The 26040-nt window shown below is 43.3% G+C and overlaps 1 protein-coding gene across 1 annotated transcript; it reads left to right on the forward strand.

Annotated features, from left to right (window-relative positions):
• The first annotated feature begins 51 nt into the window (after window positions 1–51).
• Window positions 52–24080, forward strand: usp35 (ubiquitin specific peptidase 35). Its single transcript, XM_002936548.5, has 11 exons — window positions 52–938; window positions 3468–4164; window positions 10278–10413; window positions 10716–10845; window positions 15011–15112; window positions 16782–16940; window positions 18619–18812; window positions 18889–18982; window positions 19787–19893; window positions 21586–22810; window positions 23435–24080. The coding sequence occupies exons 2-11, from the start codon at window positions 3483–3485 to the stop codon at window positions 23597–23599; spliced, it is 2994 nt and encodes a 997-aa protein (XP_002936594.2). The 5' UTR covers window positions 52–938; window positions 3468–3482; the 3' UTR covers window positions 23600–24080.
• The last annotated feature ends 1960 nt before the right edge of the window (window positions 24081–26040 follow it).

Below are 26040 nucleotides of genomic sequence, written 5' to 3' on the forward strand. Positions count from 1 at the left end.
GACTTTATTATTGCTTTTATGGGACATTGCAGCCAACTGGATGATACATTTATTACAGAGAATATGAGGGGTGTGTGGCCTCCCTGACCAAAATGGGCCGGCCCCCAAAGAAGCATGTTACTGTAGGGGGCGGGGCTTTTGACCCGGAGAAGCTTTCAACTTGGACCTTAAAATAGTTTTCTGCAGATCCATGAGACGCAGTGTCCCTCCCTGGAAAGCATCGTCTCGTCCCTGCTTGGGACTGGTCCTTCCTGGTCCATCTCTGCCTGGGACCATTAGGTCTGCATATCACTAGCCCATCTCTGCCTGGGACCATTAGGTCTGCATATCACTAGCCCATCTCTGCCTGGGACTAGTATAAAAGAGCATTACTAGTATGACTTATCTGCAAATGGATCCTACTCACTAGTATGTGAGCAGAGCACTATAACATATATCTGCAGATCATCTATGGTGTGGGATTAGTACTACTAGTACTACTTGCCTGGGACAATTATACTTGCAAACTGCTTGGGGACCTGTAATCCTGCAGTTGGTCTTTGCCTGTGACCGCTATATCTGCAGATAAGTGACTTATTATCACAACGTGGGACCGGTATCTCTATAAACCACTAGTTCAGAGCCGGGCAGGATCCAATAAATCAATCTGCAAGGCATTAGATCACCTCTGCATGGGACACGCAATTCTCTATATTCATCTGCAGATCGCTGCGCGGGAGCGAGGGCTGCCTGTATCTCCGCAGCCAGTGTTCTGATCCAGGATCCCAGCTGCCCAGCACAATCATCATTTCTGGAAAGCACTGCATTATCTGTCCCTGCTGAGCTGGAATCCGGTGATGGGCTGATTGCTAGCGAGCTGGGACGCTGCCCTGTGCTGGCTTCTCTGAATCCCTCCCCCCCCGCCTTGCCTGCATTGGGGATGCCCTTGGGCACCTAAGGTAAGTGGCACAACCAGTATGATGGGGGGGGGGGAAGTGTAGTTCAGCAATGTATAGTCAGATTGTTAATACAAGGTGCAAGTGCCTCTGTCTATAAAAAAAAAAGTTGACAATGTATTTGGCTCAGGGAAATATATGCAGAGTAGTAATCTTTATGTTAGAAAATGCCATGATATATAATGTTGTCTCCAGTCTGTGTCCCTCTAGCTGTTGTTACTGCAACTCCCTGGTAGCCTGGAGGGATGGTAAGAGCAGGAATGCAACAAAAGCTGTAGCGTTGCACATCCCTGGCAGTGTAACGGTGCCTACACAAGGGCAGATTTCAGCTCCTAATTCGGGTCCTTTAGACTGATTCGAGAGCTTATCTGCCCCTCCCCGAATGATAAATAAATATTAAATAAAATTGGGCAGATAACAATGTGCAGGTTGTTTTCCGGGGACCACATCGGCTCATTGATGGGGTCCTTGGTCCAACAGCGCCTATGCACACCACTGTAATTCCATCATTTGACCCTAGGGCCAAAAAAATTGAATTAGCCCGATATTGCCCACCATATCGGGGGAGGAACCGCTCATTTGGCGACCTCGCCATACGAGTGGCCACCATTACTCATGATGCACATACAGACACAGATATAAGTATCTATCTTGCTGAGGATGATGGGAGATGTAGTTTGCAGCAGCTGAAGTTCTGTGGTATGCACATTCAATATCTAAGGTGTAATAATTGTTCTTTTTTGCACACTGTGTCATTCCTGCTTAATCAGGCACAAATGCTGTTATTTTGGTTAACTGATGAGCCGTGGGGGGGGGGGGGGGAATGATTGGTCTGTTGAGTAATGAATCATTTGCAGGGAGTTGCAAATCGTTGAGCTTTCCAGCTTATCTGGGAGAGAAGAACTTTATTGAAGGGGGAACCCTCAGGGGGCTCGGGTATTGCTACAGGGGTGCACAGGCTGCCAGGCTCTTTCTGCCCTATGTAAGAGGCTGTTCACCTTTATATTAACTTTTAGTACAGTGTAGATATTGATATACTAAGACAATTTGCAATTGGTCTTCATTTTTTATCTTTTGTGGTTTTCAGTTATTTGATCTTTTGTTCAGCAGCTTTCCAGTTCGGCATTTCAGTAGCTTGTTGCTAGGGTCTTATTTGCCTTAGCAACTAGGCCGTGGTTTGAATGAGAGACTGAAGTATGAACAGGAGAGGGTCTGAATAGGAAAATAAGTTATAAAAAGTAACAATAACAATAAAATTGTAGCCTCACAGAGCAATTTTTGCTGATGGGGTCAGTGACCCTGAGTTGAAAGCTGCAAAGAGGCAAAAGAGTAAGGCAAGTCATTAATAAGCTATAAAAATGAAATAATTAAGACCAACTGCAGAGTTGCTAGGAATAGGACTTTCTATAGAATACTAACATTTATCTTAAAAGTGAACCAATAACATTGGCATCAAGTATCATTTTTACCCGCAAGCCAGTAAAATACCCAATAACTAGTCAGTATTAGTTCATAAAAATAGTAAAACAATGTGCTAATAGGTCAGTTATTAAATTGGGGGTGGAGTCAGGGGAGTTCATACGTAAGTTGCATAAGTCACGTAAATTGTGTAAGCATGGGGGCCCAATGATGTTGCGCTGGGGCCCAATAATAAGTTCATGTAGGAGACGCTTATATAATTCAGTAAATAGCTTTCAATATAAACAGCTGATGTTACTCTGTATGAAGTAGTTCATATAAATAGTTAAAAAAAATTAATGTACTAATTAGTCAATTCATTGGGGGGCAGTGGAATTAACCTTAAGATCCGCCCCCTGGGATCATAGGATTCACAGTGCACACAAACAAGCCAAGGCACACATACATGCTAGGCCCCATCAGCCAATGAATGGGCAGAGTTCTGCCTTTTACTCCCACACTACTTCCTGTTACAGTTAGAGCTGCATCACTTCCTGTCAGCTGATCTCTGAGGGAGCACACAGCCCATCACTAAATGGTGGCTCAAGGGAAAGGATGTAAAAGGGCAATATTTACTGATATATATATTCCAGTTTGGTGAGATTCTTTAATAGGCCACTTAATATGATATAAACTCTCTGTTGGTTAAGTATTCATTCTGGGGGTATAGTTTTCCTTTAACGCAAACCACCCCATACATGCTCTCTAAAAGCTGCCGACCAAGTCAGAATCTTATTGAGCCGTGTATGGGGCCCACCGGCAGGCCTGAACCACTGATATCTGATAAAAAGTTGTCCAGATATCTTTCAGGCAAGTTTGAGTTTCCCGTCCAACGAGGGCTCACATTTATTATATATATAATGTGGCCAATAATGAAAACCCTAATTCTAGAGAGCCTAAATGTTAATTGTGCCCTACATGTAATCAGGCTTCATACCCCTTTATTGAACAATAGGAGCTCCCATTTATCTTTATCTGGTGCCCAGGGCTGCTGTATACGTAATAATTATAAATAATCAGTATTTGGTCAGTAAAATGTCCGTTATGAAGCCGGTTGCATCTCTTTTGTTTCAGGATCTAGGGGAGACCATGGATAAGATATTAGAGGCTGTCATGCAATCTTCCTACCCCATGCATGTGAAGCAGAGCTTGGCCCGACGGGTCATTGAAGCTTCCAAGCAGCCGGTGGACAGCGAGCAGTGCTGGTCAATGCTGGAACTTTCCACCAAGCTGTTCTTTTTGGGGGAGTCTCATTTCAGCAGGGAAACGGCCAGGGAAGTCCTTGAAGTCTATGGCAGGTACCACCCGGAGGAGTTTGAAGAATTTTTCAACGCTAGATTTATCCTAAGTCTTCTGCAGGAAGGTTACGGGGTGCTGGGAAAGCGGAGCACCCACATTTTGGATTATGTTCATCTTGGGCTCAAGTTTGTGTCTGACAAGCCCTCGGCTGAGGACATCTTCAGGTTACTCAGGATAGAAGTTCTTCGTATGGTCTGTGAAAGGCCCGGACTGAAGCTCTGTGTTCGGATCAGCAACCTCTTAGTATCCTACCCACAATGCATCCCGGCTGGGAAACACCAAGTGCTGTTCTGCCAGCAGCTGATCCGTTCTATCGGGCAGTTCCATTGTTCATCTCAAGCAGAGGAATACATAGTGCAGTTTCTGGATCAGGTCAACAGGGTCTGCGGCCTGCTGCAAAAAATCTGGAGCTTTCAGACCTCCTTAGTGCTTCCATGCCTAAAAGAGCTTTTTGCCATCATATCTTCAACAGGTAAAGAAATGTATTAAGCAAAGTAGCAAGTTACAGTAGGGGGTACATTATCCCTTATAATACATTAGTGTCTTATAATATCCTTATCATTTACAGTAGGGGGCACATTATCCCTTATAATACATGAGTGATACTCAGAGTTCCCTGTATAACTCAGCCTGCAGCCTTGTGCCTTTATATGGGCACAGAACCCCTCAGTGACTGCTAATATCCTTATCATTTACAGTAGGGGGTACATTATCCCTTATAATACATGAGTGATACTCAGAGTTCCCTGTATAACTCAGCCTGCAGCCTTGTGCCTTTATATGGGCACAGAACCCCTCAGTGACTGCTAATATCCTTATCATTTACAGTAGGGGGTACATTATCCTTATAATACATGAGTGATACTCAGAGTTCCCTGTATAACTCAGCCTGCAGCCTTGTGCCTTTATATGGGCACAGAACCCCTCAGTGACTGCTAATATCCTTATCATTTACAGTAGGGGGTACATTATCCTTATAATACATGAGTGATACTCAGAGTTCCCTGTATAACTCAGCCTGCAGCCTTGTGCCTTTATATGGGCACAGAACCCCTCCGTGACTGCTAATATCCTTATCATTTACAGTAGGGGGTACATTATCCCTTATAATACATGAGTGATACTCAGAGTTCCCTGTATAATTCAGCCTGCAGCCTTGTGCCTTTATATGGGCACAGAACCCCTCAGTGACTGCTAATATCCTTATCATTTACAGTAGGGGGTACATTATCCCTTATAATACATGAGTGATACTCAGAGTTCCCTGTATAACTCAGCCTGCAGCCTTGTGCCTTTATATGGGCACAGAACCCCTCAGTGACTGCTAATATCCTTATCATTTACAGTAGGGGGTACATTATCCTTATAATACATGAGTGATACTCAGAGTTCCCTGTATAACTCAGCCTGCAGCCTTGTGCCTTTATATGGGCACAGAACCCCTCAGTGACTTCTAATATCCTTATCATTTACAGTAGGGGGTACATTATCCCTTATAATACATGAGTGATACTCAGAGTTCCCTGTATAACTCAGCCTGCAGCCTTGTGCCTTTATATGGGCACAGAACCCCTCCGTGACTGCTAATATCCTTATCATTTACAGTAGGGGGTACATTATCCTTATAATACATGAGTGATACTCAGAGTTCCCTGTATAACTCAGCCTGCAGCCTTGTGCCTTTATATGGGCACAGAACCCCTCAGTGACTGCTAATATCCTTATCATTTACAGTAGGGGGTACATTATCCTTATAATACATTAATGATACTCAGAGTTCCCTGTATAACTCAGCCTGCAGCCTTGTGCCTTTATATGGGCACAGAACCCCTCAGTGACTGCTAATATCCTTATCATTTACAGTAGGGGGTACATTATCCCTTATAATACATTAATGATACTCAGAGTTCCCTGTATAACTCAGCCTGCAGCCTTGTGCCTTTATATGGGCACAGAACCCCTCAGTGACTGCTAATATCCTTATCATTTACAGTAGGGGGTACATTATCCTTATAATACATGAGTGATACTCAGAGTTCCCTGTATAACTCAGCCTGCAGCCTTGTGCCTTTATATGGGCACAGAACCCCTCAGTGACTGCTAATATCCTTATCATTTACAGTAGGGGGTACATTATCCCTTATAATACATGAGTGATACTCAGAGTTCCCTGTATAACTCAGCCTGCAGCCTTGTGCCTTTATATGGGCACAGAACCCCTCAGTGACTTCTAATATCCTTATCATTTACAGTAGGGGGTACATTATCCCTTATAATACATGAGTGATACTCAGAGTTCCCTGTATAACTCAGCCTGCAGCCTTGTGCCTTTATATGGGCACAGAACCCCTCAGTGACTGCTAATATCCTTATAATTTACAGTAGGGGGTACATTATCCCTTATAATACATGAGTGATACTCAGAGTTCCCTGTATAACTCAGCCTGCAGCCTTGTGCCTTTATATGGGCACAGAACCCCTCAGTGACTGCTAATATCCTTATCATTTACAGTAGGGGGTACATTATCCCTTATAATACATGAGTGATACTCAGAGTTCCCTGTATAACTCAGCCTGCAGCCTTGTGCCTTTATATGGGCACAGAACCCCTCAGTGACTGCTAATATCCTTATCATTTACAGTAGGGGGTACATTATCCTTATAATACATGAGTGATACTCAGAGTTCCCTGTATAACTCAGCCTGCAGCCTTGTGCCTTTATATGGGCACAGAACCCCTCCGTGACTGCTAATATCCTTATCATTTACAGTAGGGGGTACATTATCCCTTATAATACATGAGTGATACTCAGAGTTCCCTGTATAACTCAGCCTGCAGCCTTGTGCCTTTATATGGGCACAGAACCCCTCAGTGACTGCTAATATCCTTATCATTTACAGTAGGGGGTACATTATCCTTATAATACATGAGTGATACTCAGAGTTCCCTGTATAACTCAGCCTGCAGCCTTGTGCCTTTATATGGGCACAGAACCCCTCAGTGACTTCTAATATCCTTATCATTTACAGTAGGGGGTACATTATCCCTTATAATACATGAGTGATACTCAGAGTTCCCTGTATAACTCAGCCTGCAGCCTTGTGCCTTTATATGGGCACAGAACCCCTCCGTGACTGCTAATATCCTTATCATTTACAGTAGGGGGTACATTATCCTTATAATACATGAGTGATACTCAGAGTTCCCTGTATAACTCAGCCTGCAGCCTTGTGCCTTTATATGGGCACAGAACCCCTCAGTGACTGCTAATATCCTTATCATTTACAGTAGGGGGTACATTATCCTTATAATACATGAGTGATACTCAGAGTTCCCTGTATAACTCAGCCTGCAGCCTTGTGCCTTTATATGGGCACAGAACCCCTCAGTGACTGCTAATATCCTTATCATTTACAGTAGGGGGTACATTATCCCTTATAATACATGAGTGATACTCAGAGTTCCCTGTATAACTCAGCCTGCAGCCTTGTGCCTTTATATGGGCACAGAACCCCTCAGTGACTTCTAATATCCTTATCATTTACAGTAGGGGGTACATTATCCCTTATAATACATGAGTGATACTCAGAGTTCCCTGTATAACTCAGCCTGCAGCCTTGTGCCTTTATATGGGCACAGAACCCCTCAGTGACTGCTAATATCCTTATCATTTACAGTAGGGGGTACATTATCCCTTATAATACATGAGTGATACTCAGAGTTCCCTGTATAACTCAGCCTGCAGCCTTGTGCCTTTATATGGGCACAGAACCCCTCAGTGACTGCTAATATCCTTATCATTTACAGTAGGGGGTACATTATCCCTTATAATACATGAGTGATACTCAGAGTTCCCTGTATAACTCAGCCTGCAGCCTTGTGCCTTTATATGGGCACAGAACCCCTCAGTGACTGCTAATATCCTTATCATTTACAGTAGGGGGTACATTATCCCTTATAATACATGAGTGATACTCAGAGTTCCCTGTATAACTCAGCCTGCAGCCTTGTGCCTTTATATGGGCACAGAATCCCTCAGTGACTGCTAATATCCTTATCATTTACAGTAGGGGGTACATTATTCCTTATAATACATGAGTGATACTCAGAGTTCCCTGTATAACTCAGCCTGCAGCCTTGTGCCTTTATATGGGCACAGAACCCCTCAGTGACTGCTAATATCCTTATCATTTACAGTAGGGGGTACATTATCCCTTATAATACATGAGTGATACTCAGAGTTCCCTGTATAACTCAGCCTGCAGCCTTGTGCCTTTATATGGGCACAGAACCCCTCAGTGACTGCTAATATCCTTATCATTTACAGTAGGGGGTACATTATCCCTTATAATACATGAGTGATACTCAGAGTTCCCTGTATAACTCAGCCTGCAGCCTTGTGCCTTTATATGGGCACAGAACCCCTCAGTGACTGCTAATATCCTTATCATTTACAGTAGGGGGTACATTATCCTTATAATACATGAGTGATACTCAGAGTTCCCTGTATAACTCAGCCTGCAGCCTTGTGCCTTTATATGGGCACAGAACCCCTCAGTGACTGCTAATATCCTTATCATTTACAGTAGGGGGTACATTATCCCTTATAATACATGAGTGATACTCAGAGTTCCCTGTATAACTCAGCCTGCAGCCTTGTGCCTTTATATGGGCACAGAACCCCTCAGTGACTTCTAATATCCTTATCATTTACAGTAGGGGGTACATTATCCCTTATAATACATGAGTGATACTCAGAGTTCCCTGTATAACTCAGCCTGCAGCCTTGTGCCTTTATATGGGCACAGAACCCCTCAGTGACTGCTAATATCCTTATCATTTACAGTAGGGGGTACATTATCCCTTATAATACATGAGTGATACTCAGAGTTCCCTGTATAACTCAGCCTGCAGCCTTGTGCCTTTATATGGGCACAGAACCCCTCAGTGACTGCTAATATCCTTATCATTTACAGTAGGGGGTACATTATCCTTATAATACATGAGTGATACTCAGAGTTCCCTGTATAACTCAGCCTGCAGCCTTGTGCCTTTATATGGGCACAGAACCCCTCAGTGACTTCTAATATCCTTATCATTTACAGTAGGGGGTACATTATCCCTTATAATACATGAGTGATACTCAGAGTTCCCTGTATAACTCAGCCTGCAGCCTTGTGCCTTTATATGGGCACAGAACCCCTCCGTGACTGCTAATATCCTTATCATTTACAGTAGGGGGTACATTATCCTTATAATACATGAGTGATACTCAGAGTTCCCTGTATAACTCAGCCTGCAGCCTTGTGCCTTTATATGGGCACAGAACCCCTCAGTGACTGCTAATATCCTTATCATTTACAGTAGGGGGTACATTATCCTTATAATACATGAGTGATACTCAGAGTTCCCTGTATAACTCAGCCTGCAGCCTTGTGCCTTTATATGGGCACAGAACCCCTCAGTGACTGCTAATATCCTTATCATTTACAGTAGGGGGTACATTATCCCTTATAATACATGAGTGATACTCAGAGTTCCCTGTATAACTCAGCCTGCAGCCTTGTGCCTTTATATGGGCACAGAACCCCTCAGTGACTTCTAATATCCTTATCATTTACAGTAGGGGGTACATTATCCCTTATAATACATGAGTGATACTCAGAGTTCCCTGTATAACTCAGCCTGCAGCCTTGTGCCTTTATATGGGCACAGAACCCCTCAGTGACTGCTAATATCCTTATCATTTACAGTAGGGGGTACATTATCCCTTATAATACATGAGTGATACTCAGAGTTCCCTGTATAACTCAGCCTGCAGCCTTGTGCCTTTATATGGGCACAGAACCCCTCAGTGACTGCTAATATCCTTATCATTTACAGTAGGGGGTACATTATCCCTTATAATACATGAGTGATACTCAGAGTTCCCTGTATAACTCAGCCTGCAGCCTTGTGCCTTTATATGGGCACAGAACCCCTCAGTGACTGCTAATATCCTTATCATTTACAGTAGGGGGTACATTATCCCTTATAATACATGAGTGATACTCAGAGTTCCCTGTATAACTCAGCCTGCAGCCTTGTGCCTTTATATGGGCACAGAACCCCTCAGTGACTGCTAATATCCTTATCATTTACAGTAGGGGGTACATTATCCCTTATAATACATGAGTGATACTCAGAGTTCCCTGTATAACTCAGCCTGCAGCCTTGTGCCTTTATATGGGCACAGAACCCCTCAGTGACTGCTAATATCCTTATCATTTACAGTAGGGGGTACATTATATAGGAAATAATGAACACAGTATATTCAATAATACAGATGTAAGAAGTCATTGAGGGTTTCCATGATAATTTAAAGGCATGAGTGTACAGGGCTGAGTGTACAAGTGCTGTTATATGGGTAATTTAATTCTAACATCATTTTACTTATAGTTAGGATGCAATTATTTGTTATAATGCTCAAATTAATGAAATTAATGAATCATGTGACACAAATAACATCTCTAAACTACAGTTACAATGATTATATTTCTAAGCACTGTTTATTCATGGATATAATGTATATTTCATTTTTACAGATGAGTACGAAGCTCCCTCCAACTGCCTGGCCAGTGTGGTACAGTACATCCCCCTGGAACTGATGGAAGGGGTTGTGAAGAATTTGGCCAATGCAGACAGTGTCTCAGATATCCAGATAATGGCCGCCATTAGCAGGTATATGTTGGAACCCTCAGAGTCCATTTGTCTATGCTCTTCTGTCATAATGTAATGGGGTTCTTATCCGTTCTGCCTGTATAATGTACAGTTGGGCACTAGTTATTACTCTTCCTTCAGCAGCTTGGCCTACCTAGATCAATGGTTCTTACCTTTTGGGTCAGGATATAATATGGGGCCCCCTTGCACTTCAAGGTGGGTTTAGCTTCAGATATGGAGTGTGTTCCCTGCCGCCTGGTTTCTTACTGGCAGTTTATAGCATACATATAACAATAACTATATATATGATGTTTTATTTGCAGAATGATTGATTGGGTCTCGTGGCCGCTGGGAAAGAATATCGACAAGTGGATAATTGCTTTACTGAAGGCTCTGGCTGCAGTGAAGAAATTTAGTATATTGATTGAAGTTTCCCTTTCCAAAATCCAGAAGGTCAGTAGTGTATGCTGGAAATGATGAAATGATGCTTATTGCCTTCCCCCCTTTGGTTTTCTAAAACACGTGCCACTGAGAAACTAGTGATTTCTGCCACACAGGGGTGGGGGGGGGGGCTGGTTTTGGAGCAGAGGGTGTTACCTGGGTTTTGTGTGGGGGGAGAAATATCAGTAATAGCCCACTGGACATATACATTGCATAAGAATCAGTAAATATTCTTAGTACCGTATATACTCGAGTATAAGCCGATCCGAATATAAGCCGAGGTACCTAATTTTACCTAAGAAAACTGGAAAAACTTATTGACTCGAGTATAAGCCTAGGGTGGGAAAGGTTTGTCCTTTTTCATTATGTCATTTACAAATAAATGTCTTACTACACTGCACTGCTGGGAGAGAACATAAATATATATTGATCAAACTTGAAATTGTTGTGCTGTGGTAAATTGCAGTTTCCAGGAATCCCTTAATGGCTGAGGTTGTTAATTGATTATCCAAATGACTGTTGTGCCATGGGATGAAGTGTGCATCATAAAACCATTTATGCTTACAAAGGATGTTATGGGCACAGCCACTGATGCCATAACACAATGAATGCCAATTTGGCCTCCCTTCAGTCTGCCTTCCGTCTCTACATCCTTTCTCTCAGCTCCCCATACTGCTCCCAGTAGTAGTTCAATTAAAAGTGATATGCAACAATGGTCGGCATAAACTTCCCATATCTCCGGCCTGTGCAATCCCACTTGTGATATTAAGCACTGTTGGCTAATACTACAAACTGACATGGGATGAAGTGTGCTACACATTGATATGTTTTTAGGGCTGCATTCTTTAATGGATAAAGTGGCAATTAGAAGTGTTAGCAGACTTCTTATTCTTATGGTAGAATTAATAGCAACACAGGCTGACACTGCTGACATACCGCTCCTTGCTGTGTCTTCTCTCTCGGCTGGCAGGTGTGACGAAGGACACAGGGGGAGGGGCGCATGAATGCAGCTAGCCGCTCAGCAAAGAGAAGACACGTATGGAAAGAACCATACGTGAATAGTTTTCGTAGAATCATCCGAGAACTGAACTCCACTTAACTGAATCATACGAATCATCCGTGAACTGAACGCCACTAACGCACGAATAATCCCAGTACCGCCAGGAAGCCTGTCTGTTATAGTGAACATAATCATCCCAGCGCACATTCGTTGCGCTCTGACTGTGCGCGAATCATCCCAGTACCGCTCTGACATTCGCGCACCCTCCCCTCTCCCGTGTGCGAATGTCAGCAATGTCAGAGCGGTACTGGGATGATTCGCGCACAGTCAGAGCGCAACGAATGTGCGCTGGGATGATTATGTTCACTATAACAGACAGGCTTCCTGGCGGTACTGGGATTATTCGTGCGTTAGTGGCGTTCAGTTCACGGATGATTCAGTTAAGTGGAGTTCAGTTCTCGGATGATTCAGTTAAGTGGAGTTCAGTTCTCGGATGATTCTATGAAAACTATTAAGGTATGATTCTTTCCATATTCTTTCTTGTGTCTTCTCTTTGCTGAGCGGCTAGCTGCATTCATGCGCCCCCTCCCCCTGTGAATTGACTCGGCCCCCCCCCCTGCGTCCTCTGTCACACCTGCCAGCCGAGAGAGAAGACGGAGCAGTACTGTGAGAAGTATGGGAAGCGGTGTACACTCGAGTATAAGCCGAGGCTGAGTTTTTCAGCACATTTTTCGTGCTGAAAAACTCGGCTTATACTCGAGTATATACGGTATATAGATGAAGGATCTCCAAACTGTTGGCCAAAAGCTGCTGGCCTGTTTACTCCCTGAAGCCCTGCCGCCATCTTAGTTTGGGTGGAAACTTGTATCGAGAGTAGTTTCCCATCCATCACCACTTCTGCACCCTGGGGCAGTCTAATAGACCCTTTTAGACCAATGTACAGGTGGCCACAGCAAAATAATAATAATAAATTAAAACAGCCACATAGACTTCTAGTCTTAGGTGCATTTTCCAAGAACAGTTATGCCATGCTTATTGTTTAAACCACCACAAATCCAAAACCTGACACCTCTCAGTGACCGCACCCTGAAGCCAAGAAAATGCTGATTTACACCCAAGAACTCCATGGGAATTACATTTAATAAATGGGCCTCTTTCTTGTAATAGGAATATGGGTTAGCACACCTGAAAGGCTTGGGATCTAGGAGTTTCCAGATCATTTTCTGTAATTTGGATCTCCATACCTTAAGTCTACTAAAAACCATTTAAACCTGAAATAAACCCAATAGGATTGTTTCCCCACCAATATGGATTCATACAGCTTAGATACAAGTGACTGTTTTATTATTACAGGTATGGGATCTGTTATCCAGAAAGCTCTGAATTATGGGAAGGTCATCTCCCATAGAGTCCATTTTAATAAAATAATTTACGTTATAATATTTATTTCTCTGTAATAATAAAACAGTACCTGTACTTGATCCCAACTAAGATATTATTACCCCTTATTGGGGGCAGAACAGCCCTATTGGGTTTATTTCATGGTTAAATGATTCCCTTTTCTCTGTAATAATAAAACAGTATCTGTACTTGATCCCAACTAAGATATAATTACCCCTTATTGGGGCAGAACAGCCCTATTGGGGTTATTTAATGGTTAAATGATTCCCTTTTCTCTGTAATAATAAAACAGTATCTGTACTTGATCCCAACTAAGATATTATTACCCCTTATTGGGGGCAGAACAGCCCTATTGGGTTTATTTCATGGTTAAATGATTCCCTTTTCTCTGTAATAATAAAACAGTACCTGTACTTGATCCTAACTAAGATATAATTACCCCTTATTGGGGGCAGAACAGCCCTATTGGGTTTATTTCATGGTTAAATGATTCCCTTTTCTCTGTAATAATAAAACAGTACCTGTACTTGATCCCAACTAAGATATAATTACCCCTTATTGGGGCAGAACAGTCCTATTGGGTTTATTTCATGGTTAAATGATTCCCTTTTCTCTGTAATAATAAAACAGTACCTGTACTTGATCCCAACTAAGATATAATTACCCCTTATTGAGGGCAGAACAGTCCTATTGGGTTTATTTAATGGTTAAATGATTCCCTTTTCTCTGTAATAATAAAACAGTACCTGTACTTGATCCCAACTAAGATATAATTACCCCTTATTGGGGGCAGAACAGTCCTTTTGGGTTTATTTAATGGTTAAATGATTCCCTTTTCTCTGTAATAATAAAACAGTACCTGTACTTGATTCCAACTAAGATATAATTACCCCTTATTGGGGGCAGAACAGTCCTATTGGGTTTATTTAATGGTTAAATGATTCCCTTTTCTCTGTAATAATAAAACAGTACCTGTACTTGATTCCAACTAAGATATAATTACCCCTTATTGGGGGCAGAACAGCCCTATTGGGTTTATTTAATGGTTAAATTATTCCCTTTTCTCTGTAATAATAAAACAGTACCTGTACTTGATCCCAACTAAGATATAATTACCCCTTATTGGGGGCAGAACAGCCCTATTGGGTTTATTTCATGGTTAAATGATCAAGTACCTGTACTTGATCCCAACTAAGATGGAGTAAATCTTTATTGGAGGTGAAAAAAAAATCTTATTGGGTTTATTTAATGTTTAAATGATTTTTAGCAGACTTAAGGTATGGAGATCTAGATTACAGAAAGATCCCTTATCTGGAAAACCCCAGGTCCCGAGCATTCTTGATAGCATGTCCCATACCTGTACAGAGAAAAACAAAATAATCAAAAAAATTAAATGATTTGCTTAATATGGACTCTGTGGGACATGGCCTTCCTGTAATTTAGAGCTTTTTGGATATTGGGTTTCTGGCTAAGAGATCCCATACCTGTATTTAATATAACTAATTACCCTAAGAGAGTTGATTAACCTTTATCCCAGGGGACCCAAATTATTTTTGGGATGCAGATTTGCAACTCCATAATTAGTTTAGTTTTAATTAATTATTACTATTACTATTGCCTAATTTAGGAATTTTATCAAATGGGTAAATGGAGAGTTCCCCTACCCAGCGTGGGTGCCTGTAGGCTAGGATAAAAGCAATGTGCTATAAGATGTGTAATTATTTGCCTTGCTGGGCTCTCTGCCTGGGGTTACATTCACTATTCTGATTGTTCTAGGTGTTTTCTAAGCTTGTGTACCCTGTGCTGCGGGACGGAGCTCTTTCTGTGCTCAGATACATGTTACTGAGTTTCCAGCACTCGCCTGAAGCTTTCCATCTGGTAAGGACTGGGCTATCTCCTGCGTATATACACAGCCAGATAGGGTTGCCACCTTTTCACCCTTACTGGCCGATGATGTGAGGCTTGGAAAAACTAGAGGGAGCTGCAGGGTGGAAGAGGTAATAGGCGGGAAAGTTGGGGGCGGGACGGAGGCGGAGTGTGGGGGGGAACTGGCTTGGACCAGAGGTAGAACATTAGGGACTACAAATTTATTGGCTACTAAATTTGTAGTACTGGCCCTGGATGGTATTTTACCGGCTAGACTGGTGACATACTAGCTGGGTGGCAGCCCTACAGCCAGATGGTTAGAAACCTCAGTGAAAACATTAAGAAATGAATGTGTAAAGATATTGCTATTACAGGACGTTCCCTATCGGTCTTTATGTGCTGTCTGTATTCTTCTTTATCCCCTGCCAAAGCCATCCTGTCGTTCTGTAAAAAAGCAATATGGATTTGTCTAATGGAAAAATAAAGCATTGAATTTATATTTATTTGCCTTTCCTCCCAAGCAGTGAAGGCATTACTGGCTCTGCGTATAGTTTAGCCTTGCCTGTGTTTCTCAGTGGCAGGCTGGCCACAAGTTTTCTTATTATCTCCAAAATGGCTTCTTCTGTTTATAGTCCCATTATATAGAGCCAAGAGGTGCTATGACCCAACAGATCTGAAGTCATGGCACAGCATTATTAGGGGCATATCAAGCTCAACAAGGCTGTCAATAGCACTCTCCCTCTTAGGTTTTATTAAGCATAATTCAGCAGGAAGAGCCCCCTAAATTTGATCTGAATATTTTAGGTTGTAGAGGCCCATTAGCAGGGCTAGAACTAGGGGTACACACGTACCTTGGGTCCAGTTTTAGGGGATATGCAGTAATAAGTGAAATTGGGGCACGACAGACCAAACAATAGCTAGAATGGCAGGCTCGGGGGAATGGGGAGTTAGCAGCAGCGATGCAAGGGGGGTTGTGGGTGCGAGAGGGAGAGCCCAGGCAGATAATATTAGCTAAACAGAAATACTGCTGGGCCTGGATCTGCCCATTATGTATCTTACGAAGCAGGAACAGGGAAATTCTCCAAGTTTGGAGAATTTTGCCCCCATGTAGTGGAGTATGAGGGTAATAGAGATTTTAGGGCTTACTTATGCCCGACACAAGTGCAAGAGTGCCAAATGGCACAAAATCCTGCCACTACCTGATTATTCACTCACCATTTTCTGCTCAACATTGTCCTTAATGCTTTCCATAGGCAGGTGGAAAGTACAGGGCTCAGCTGCACCTTGTGTCCACTCTCACTCCCTGGCACTTATTGGCCATCTTAGTGCACAATTTAGGGGGTTGGAGAGGGTCACCTACATGTATTTCCATTCCTGACCCTTATAAATACAGTGCTGCATTTTCCAGCCTCATCCAACTTCTTTTCCACCACTTTGAGGCTTCTCCATGGATGATTATATTGCTCTTGGCGCAACCAAGTAGTTTCCTTATGAGTACCTTCCTAATGTGCCAGTAACATGGTTTTAAAGTAACCCAGACAGGCCTTAGGGGCCAACCCTGGTGGCGAAGAGACTGATTTCCATGCACGGTCATTATTTGCTGTTATAGACCAATACAATAAAGCCAATTTTGCTGTTAAAATAATAGCAATAACAAGGCACATATCTCTGTTTTCTTTAGATTATCCCCCACATCCCCCAGCTCATTCTCCATCTCTCTAATGAAAACTCAAACTCCGCCACCAATTGCCTGGAGCATATCGCAGAGCTTATCCATTGTATGATTTTCCGCTTCTCTGGATACCCTGACCTCTATGAGCCCATCATGGAAGCAGTAAGGGTAAGGGGGCTGGCTTCTACAGCCATGGGCAACCTTCCTTGTCTTCATGGAAGCAGTAAGGGTAAGGGTCTGGCTTCTACAGCTATGGGCAAACTTCCTTTTCTTCATGGAAGCAGTAAGGGTAAGGGTCTGGCTTTTACAGCCATGGGCAACCTTCCTTGTCTTCATGGAAGCAGTAAGGGTAAGGGTCTGGCTTCTACAGCTATGGGCAACCTTCCTTGTCTTCATGGAAGCAGTAAGGGTAAGGGTCTGGCTTCTACAGCTATGGGCAAACTTCCTTTTCTTCATGGAAGCAGTAAGGGTAAGGGTCTGGCTTTTACAGCCATGGGCAACCTTCCTTGTCTTCATGGAAGCAGTAAGGGTAAGGGTCTGGCTTCTACAGCTATGGGCAACCTTCCTTGTCTTCATGGAAGCAGTAAGGGTAAGGGAGCTGGCTTCTACAGCCATGGGCAACCTTCCTTGTCTTCATGGAAGCAGTAAGGGTAAGGGGGCTGGCTTCTACAGCCATGGGCAACCTTACTTGGTTTCATATTTTAATAAGATTCTATTCATTCTGGAAATACCTTTACAGAACACTAATCAGTTGTGGGGCTTGGGGTCCCTTATATGGACACATTTAGAATGAGTCAGCCATATTAATTCTGTCACATGGGAGCTGAAATGGCCACATATCTAATTACTTGTTGACCCTGATCTTTTCACATCTTGAGGCTACACAGGGCAAGAACAGGATTTTCTGCTTCTATCCAAGGGAAAGAATCAGTGTAGATTTATTATAGGTGTGTGAATATTTTGACGATTTCATGGGCTGTTATCTTTGAGATTACATTTATTTACTGTAAATTTTAGCCATTTGTGAGTGAACTGCAGCCTTTGTTATAGCCCCACCCATAAACCAACCCAAACTGTTATTTCACCTTTATACTCCACGGGCCTCATTTACTATTGTGGGCAAAGTGCAAAAACATTGTGGCATTTCCTTAGTTTTTCTCTACAATTCTGTTAATATAAATGCTAAATGGAACCCACGGCCATCAGCAGAGCAAGAGTGGCTGGGGCGGAACGGTGTGGATAGGTGGCAGGGCCCAACAGGGTGGGGCCAACTACAAACATCTTATTGGTTGCTATGGGTTACTGCTATTGGGCAAACTTAGTGCCTTTATTACATATCAGGTGTCTGCTCTGTGCCCACAGAGCCGCTGCTTGTCTTTCTTTCTCCACTAGGTGTCGCTACTTCTGGAATGATGTCTGCTAAATGTATTCTGCATAGTCTTGCAAATTAGCCACGTGGGTACTGTTATTTTAAAATCTCTTCTGCCCCTCTGGGTGTATGCGCTTAACCATTAATAGTGGGAAATGTATGAACTAGATCTTGGGAGTTCAGAGATTTCAGCACAGCCCTGCACTCTGGACATTTTATAAGCCACAAGCGTCCAGTCATCTTGTGGTGGCACCATCATGTGACTGCAAACAGTTGGTGCCTAAAGAAAAATGCACTATGCACCCTGGCAGCACCGGTGCTTCCAACAGGCCAACCAGTAGTTGCAGTCTGGACATTGAGAGCCAGCAAATTAAAAAGGCACAGTCCTGGGAAATCTGAGAGGAATGGGGCCTGTATTAACTGCTTAGTAAAATGTCTTGTAGGAGACACTTGTTTTATATTTCTCTTTTTCATTAGAAACTTCCAGTCCCCAATGAGGAGCGAATAAAAGTGCTCCTAGGGCAGAACGCTTGGACGGCACAGAAGAACGAGCTGGCAGCTTACTACCCCAGACTGGCATCCAAATCCGACACCGGCAAGATTGGCCTCCTCAACCTGGGAAACACCTGTTACATGAACAGCATCCTCCAGGCCTTATTCATGGCGTCTGAGTAGGTTGCACGCTTCTCCGCTACATATCTGGGTTTTAGGTGTTTAGCCCACTGAGGCTTCTGTTTGCCATTTCAGCTTCCGGCACGCGGTGCTTTCCCTGAAGGAGACCCATTCCCAGCCGCTGATGATGAAGCTGCAATGTCTGTTCGCTTTTCTGGAGCACAGTCAGGTGAAGAGTCGTTACTCGAACCGTTATTCTGCTCTGTTCCATCTTTCTAGGTGTCATCCCTCAAAACAAATGAATGTAAAAATTTTCTGAGCCCCCTTCTAAGCATCTTTGCTGTTTACATTCCTTTTTTGTAGTTTTCTAGATACTAGCTGTTTTTTTAACTGTAATATAATGAAATTGAAACAACTGCGCCACCAGCTGGTCTTTCGACCAACTGTAACAATTAATTTCCTCAGAAGAGAAAATGAAGTTAAGGTGGCCATACACGTTAAGATCAAATGAGCAGATCTTTTCCCAATATCCCCATCTACGGGTGGGCGATGATGAGCAAATGTAGGCTAATTTGATTGGCCATGGGGCCAAATGATCGAATTATAACGGTGGCAATGGGGCAGTCAGTTTGGGGACTGCATCAACGAGCCGATGCAGTCCCTGATCCGACTAAATCTTTTAACCTGCCCGATCGATATCTGGCCGATTTCAGGCCAGATATCGGTCGGGCAGGCCCGTGGTTGCTTCCCCTACACGGGCCGATAAGCTGCTGAATCGGTCCAAGGGACCCATATCGGCAGCTACAATCGCCCCGTGTATGGCCACCTTTAGTGAGCAGGAAAGAGTCATCTAAGCTGAGCACTATCACAAGACTTTTCCTTTCTCTGAAAATTCATTTTCAGCCAACTGTACATTTTAAATATAATAGTATAATAAGCCATGTTTCAAAGCTAGCGTGTAAAGCTGGGTATCACAGTGGGTAGATATTGTGCAGCCAATGCCTATAATAAGCCTTTGCTTTCTGTTCAACAGCGCCCAGCTATCTCACCGGCGAATTTCCTGGCATCCTTCTTGCCTCCTTGGTTTACACCGGGTGTTCAGCAGGATTGTTCTGAGTATCTAAAGTACCTTCTAGACCGGTAGGCATCCTGCACATTGCACCACATAACAGCAGGGATCCCCAACCTATTTTTACACGTTAGCCACACTCAGATGTAAAAAGTATTGGTGAGCCACACAAGCAGGAAAAAAGTTCTTTGGAGATGCCAAATAAGGGCTGTGATTGGCTATTTGGTAGCCCCATGTGACTGCTGGCCTGCAGGAGGCTCTGCTTGGGGTAGAACTGTGTCTCTGGGCTTCCAAAACTTGTCTCCAAGCCAGAAATGTAAAAATGGCACCTACTTTGGGGCCACTGGGAGCAACACGTTGCAACAGGGGGTAGTGACCAACATGTTGCTCCTGAGCTACTGGTTGGGGATCACTGCCTAAGAGAATTCTGCATGTTGCATTATGGGATATGAGCCTAGTGGGCCGTGGTTACCCATGAGAACACGATCCATTTAGTACAGCTGAAATTCTAAAAGCCTCATTATCCCCTTCAGCAACTGAGTTGAGCCCAGATACCCATAGCAACCAATTAATGGTTAACAGGTACCATTTAAAAAAATTGTGGTCCCCATGGGCAACAAAATGCCTGGAAATACCCTTTCCCCGCAATGCAGTAGCTGCCTACAGCATTTTTTAGTGATTCCTGGCATTGTAACCCATGTGTCATTATTCTTACAGTAATGAAAGAAAACATCAGATTGGTTGCTATAGGATACTTGGCCAGGATAACCTTTTCCACTGTTACTAAGGGGCGTATTTATTACAGTGTGCCTATAGCAACCAATCAGCAATTAGAATTTAACAGCTATGAATTAGAAAACAAAAGCAAAGATCTGATTGGTTGCTATGGCCAACATCACTAATGATGCTGATTTACACACTATAATATATATACCCCCTAACTGTCCCTTATAAACCTCTCCAGCATTGGCCGGCACAAGTGTATCACTAACACAAAGTGACCAACTGCATGCTGTATAATTGGTCCAGTTCAACTCTTTGCGGCCGATAATAATTCAGAATTACAGTAATTCCCGGCCACGATTTTGCCACATATTAGCTTCAAATTGTCCATGAAATTGTCATTTATCCAAAAAAACACCCTGTCAAACATAAAAAATTAAAACCTAAAACCTGTCAAGATGCCACAGAAGTCAATGGAAAGTGTATCTTTAGCATAAGAAGTGAGTTGAAAGTGAGTTTTTTTCTGCAATTTTGCAACCACCCTGGTAAAGAATGACCAACTGCAGGAAAAGTCACGTGATTAGTCGTAATGAGTCACAGTTTTGTTCCTGTAATGATTTTTGATACATGTTGTGCCAAGGGAAAGAAAGGCGGAGCTAGACTAGACCAAAGGGAATACAAAACCACCTGTTAAATTCTAACCCAGTGATCCCCAACCAGTGGCTCAGGGTAACATGTTGCTCCCCAACCCCTTGGGTGTTGCTCTCAGTGCCCCCAAACCAGGGAGTTATTTTTGAATTCCTGACTTGGGGGCAAGTTTTGGTTGAATAAAAACAAGATTTCCTACCAAATAAAGCCCCTGTAAGCTGATAGGGTGCATAGAGGCTGCCTAATAGCCAATCACAGCCCTTATTTGGCTCCTCCATGAACTTTTATGGTGCTTGTGTTGCTCCCCAAGTCTTTTTACATTTGACTGTGGCTCACGAGTAAGAAAGGTAGGGGACCCCTGTTCTAACCTATGTTTTCCACTTGCTTCAAAGGCTCCATGAAGAGGAAAAAACAGGGAAGAGGATCTCCCAAGCCCTGGCGCAAACCAACAGTAGCTCCGGTGTGAAGAAGACGATGGCCAGTCACAGAACATTGCTTGAGCAGATGTTTGGTGGAAGAATCACAACGAAAATCCGTTGCCTGAAATGTCACAGTGTTTCTTCTAGGGAAGAAGTCTTTACAGACTTGTCACTTGCTTTCCCCCCCACCAATGAGGCAGCAAAGCAACTCCCACAGCCACTCTCAGCTGGGGAAAGTGGGCCACAGAAATCAGACTTGACATGCAAAGTCCAGGAACCTCAAGTCACCAATTCTCCAGAGACAGTCAGACGGCAGTGGAGAACCAATGACCCTCCTCCCGGAGAGACTTCAGAATTCAGTAGAAACGTAGACAAGGCAGATCCTTTCATCTCCAGACTGGAAAGCCAAGACGAGAATAACTGTTCTATCGTTAGAAACAAGAACCTTCTTTCTGCGACATTGAAAGAAGGGACTGGAGGTCAGAGGGGTTCCCTGTCTTTGTCCGATTTAATCAACCATTTCTTGTGCCCAGAGATGCTGACCGCGGACAACAAGTACCGATGCGACACCTGCGTCTCGCTGCAGGACGCTGAGAAGGTTGTGGAGCTGACCACAGGTCCTCAGTATCTTATTTTGACTTTGCTGAGGTTCTCCTTTGATCTGAAGGCCATGAAACGAAGAAAGATCCTTGACAATGTGTCCATTCCTTTGGTTCTCAAGTTACCCATTCAGGTGGCAGGCACAGAACTCAATGATGCTCACTTTGGGAAGGACAGTAGATGCAAGGCTACCAAAGAGTCTGTCACCTACGACCTCTGTTCTGTTATAGTGCATTCTGGGTTATCCTCAGAAACAGGACACTACTATTGTTATGCTAGAGACTGCCTGGAAAAAGATAACAGGAAACCCCCCAGTACTGGGGTTAAAAAGCTAAATCCTGATAAACACCTGGACTTGGAAATTCAGTGGTATCTCTTCAACGACACCAGAGTCTCGTTCTCTTCCTTCGAATCGGTCAGCAACGTGACGTCTTTCTTCCCCAAAGACACTGCTTATGTTCTTTTCTACAAGCATAGACCTCAGCAGGCTGGGCCATCGTCAGACCTGGAGGCTGCTGTCGCCTTGTCCCATGGGGAGGTTTCTCTAAGCAAGGAGTTAATGGAAGCAATTTCTAAAGACAACATCAAGTATCTGCAGGTAAAACCAGATTCTACCATAAACAATAATATAAATGCAATGTTAAGCCAACATTCAATACGGAATGCCCATTTATTTGCCTTCATGGTAGGGTTCTAGTGGGTTTTGGTGATGGTCCATCTTGGCACCTTAGCAGTGGCTTATTAAAGCTTCGTATAGATCTTGGGGTACCAGAAACAAGCTAGACTATGGAAAGCCAACCACAACCTGAGTCTACTTCAGTATTGATATTTTTTCTCCACATACTTCCTCAAGCGGTACTGAATTAGGCTGGCCATACATGGTGAGATCAGCTTATTTGGCAAACACTGAGATTGGTCAAATTGGGATGATCCAATCATTCGGCCACTGGGCTGACAATCAGATTATAATTGGGGCTTATTAATGAGAGGGCTGCATGAACCAATTTTCAGCCAGATATTGGCTGGAGGGGTGAAGTCATCAAGCATTTCTTAAACCAATGTATGGGCAGCTTTTGGGTGGGACAGTCCCAATATGGGGCAGGCTTACAGAAATGTTGGTGGGGTTTTGGGTGACCTATGCGTCGGGCAAAGTTCCTTTCTACTATGGACTTGTTATTGTAGATGTGGCCTTTACTTATTTTCATGCCTCGTGTCATTGCAGGAGCAAGAAAAGGAAGCTCGGAACCGAAGTGCCTACATCTCCCCCCTCCTGAAGTCTCCCCTCTGGTGGCAAGACTATGACAAGGACAGCGATGATGATGGCTCCTCGGGGAGTTTGGGACCAGCAGGAGGGGGTTCAGGGTCTTTCCACGGGCTTGTTTTTTAGGTCTCTGGTTGCTCTGTATCGTCTCAATGAGTGGGACTGGTACTGCACAAGGGTATCTGTGGATCAGTAATGATCAGCCTACAACTGGTGTGTTCAGCTGTACATACAGCAGCCCCACGTTAGGATATATATGTATATATATTGCTTTTCAGCCGCTTAGTAACAATGCACTGAAGAAAGATTTGTCAGGGATACTAACTGCATAAAGGGCTACAGTGACCAGACTGGAATATATTTTGAACCTCTAATCAATTAATTGTAATTTTAGACTGAATACCTTTATTTTGTTTTGTTATTTGTAGGGGTTAAAGGCATTGCTGAGTATAGAAACCAATCAGTTTCTTCTTTCTCCATTAAGCACAACGTCAGCATTAGGAACAGTACACACTGGAGGACATTTATAAACACTGGGCAAATTTGCACCCATGGCAACCAACCAGAAGTCTGCTTTCATTGTTATACCAGCAGCTTACTGGAAAAATGTAGTCACTGATTGGTTGCTATGGGTTACTGCACTGCACTGCACACGTGCAAATTTACCCAGTGTTTATAAATAAGCATCATTATCTGCTGTATTCATTCCAAGTAACATATACAGTATATATGTATAGGGGCAGATATCGATCTTCATTAACCTTCTCCCTGATCACGCCCTCAACACTGTGAATTTGGGGCACTTTGGTAAAATTCAGGACTGTTCCCGGGTTTTTAAAATGTCAGGGTTAAGTTATGGGAAGTGGGAGACTGAGGCGCCATGGTGCCTGAGTGCGAGTGAAACTCAGAGTGGCCTTGTATTCCCATTGTCTTCATGTTAAATTCAATGTTCGTTTATTTCTGGGGCTGAATGATACAGTGGGGTGTTAGAGCTCAGTGCTCTGGGCCAGTGAATTTGGTCCCTAAAAGAAACCCTAGGGAAAACAACTCAGCAACTGAATCCACTGCCTATATATACCGTATATACTCGAGTATAAGCCGATCCGAGTATAAGCCGAGGTACCTCATTTTACCTAAGAAAACTAACTCTGTAAGTGGAGAAGAGGGTCAACAAAAACAATATGAGTGCTACCCCACGCTCATTGCACATTGGCAAATTGGCAGCAGACCCAGTCCCGGAGGATACGTAAGGGGGAATAAGTATTGCGTGGGCCAGGGCACTGGAGGGTCTGGTTGCAGGTGGCCTAATTGGCCTAATTTGCACACAAAGGACAGAGGGTGCTAGTCTGGAGGGACCCATGGCACCCGACTCGAGTATAAGCCGAGGGTGACTTTTTCAGCACAATTTGGGTGCTGAAAAACTAGGCTTATACTCGAGTATATACAGTATGTATGTTAGGCTGTGGATTCAGATGCTCTTTTCTGGGGCTTCTTTTAGGGAAAAAAAAGTACATAGATTGTGTTGTATGAACTTTATTGCTTAACTCGGAGGAAGAAATCCGTGCCCTTCTATACTGGTTCTTAGTGGGTGGGCTGAAGAGACTGTGCAGCAAAGGGCAAGTAACCCAATAAAAATGTATGATGATTGAGATGCCGATTATGGGCACTCACTACATGTAAAAGGTTTCGTTTTTTATGTTGGAAGCAGGCATTTGTATTTGTGTTTCCTTATGAGCTTTGGTGTGTGTGGGGGTCTCAGTTGATACCGTTGGGTGATCAGAGGATAATTAGCGGATGTATAATTGATATAGTTTTATCCCTCCATTCCCAGAACCCCTCTGCTGCCGGATCCCCCTTATTAGGCTCGTCCTTCCTATTCCATGCCCATCTTTATGCCCAGTTTGCCCATTTTCATCCCAAGTCCCCATATTTCCCCACCCCATGTGACTTCCCCTCCTACTCACCCCCCCATGCAAAGGCCGGTCAAATACTAGCCAGGTGGCAACCCTACGTGAAACTAAATAGGAGGATTCCTACCATCTCCTCCCCACCCATAGCACATATCTCTCAATGATCCCAATTAGGATGGGACAGTCCAACATTACTGACCCCCAAAATGAGCAAGGCTTATGGGAAAATGAGTTGTTTTTTGGGTGGACTGGGGGCATACGTGGGTGGGTGGAGCTGGGGTGAATTTATCCAAATTTGTATCTAAATGTAGGGATGGTATGTTTTTCATAAAGCCCATAAGCATTATGGGAGTCAGTTACTAACATAGGAACCACATGTACAACAGAGCTGGGAGAAGACAACAAAGATGAATGTACCATATTTATTAATGGCAGAAAAAATATTACTATGCCTAACAGGTTTCTTCTACAGGTTTTTTTTTTATTTTAAAAATGAGGCCCTACTTACAGCATAAATAATAACCAACATAACCGAGACTGTGACTTTTATTATTAATACAGGAATAAATTAATAACTTATGTGGTCGACGTGAGAATTAGAGACACGCAGCTGTTAATATTACAAGATATACATTCCAGTCTTTAACGTTGTACATG

Source organism: Xenopus tropicalis, chromosome 2 (genome assembly GCF_000004195.4).
Source record: "Xenopus tropicalis strain Nigerian chromosome 2, UCB_Xtro_10.0, whole genome shotgun sequence".
Classification (NCBI taxonomy): domain Eukaryota; kingdom Metazoa; phylum Chordata; class Amphibia; order Anura; family Pipidae; genus Xenopus; species Xenopus tropicalis.

Bases quoted from the DNA above. Each gene is read 5' to 3' on its own strand.
- usp35 (XM_002936548.5), top strand. From the start codon at position 3,483: ATGGATAAGATATTAGAGGCTGTCATGCAATCTTCCTACCCCATGCAT. The intron at 16,941-18,618 runs GTAAGGGGGCTG...CTTTTTCATTAG, and splicing joins CCATCATGGAAGCAGTAAGG to AAACTTCCAGTCCCCAATGA. The intron at 18,983-19,786 runs GTGAAGAGTCGT...TCTGTTCAACAG, and splicing joins CTTTTCTGGAGCACAGTCAG to CGCCCAGCTATCTCACCGGC.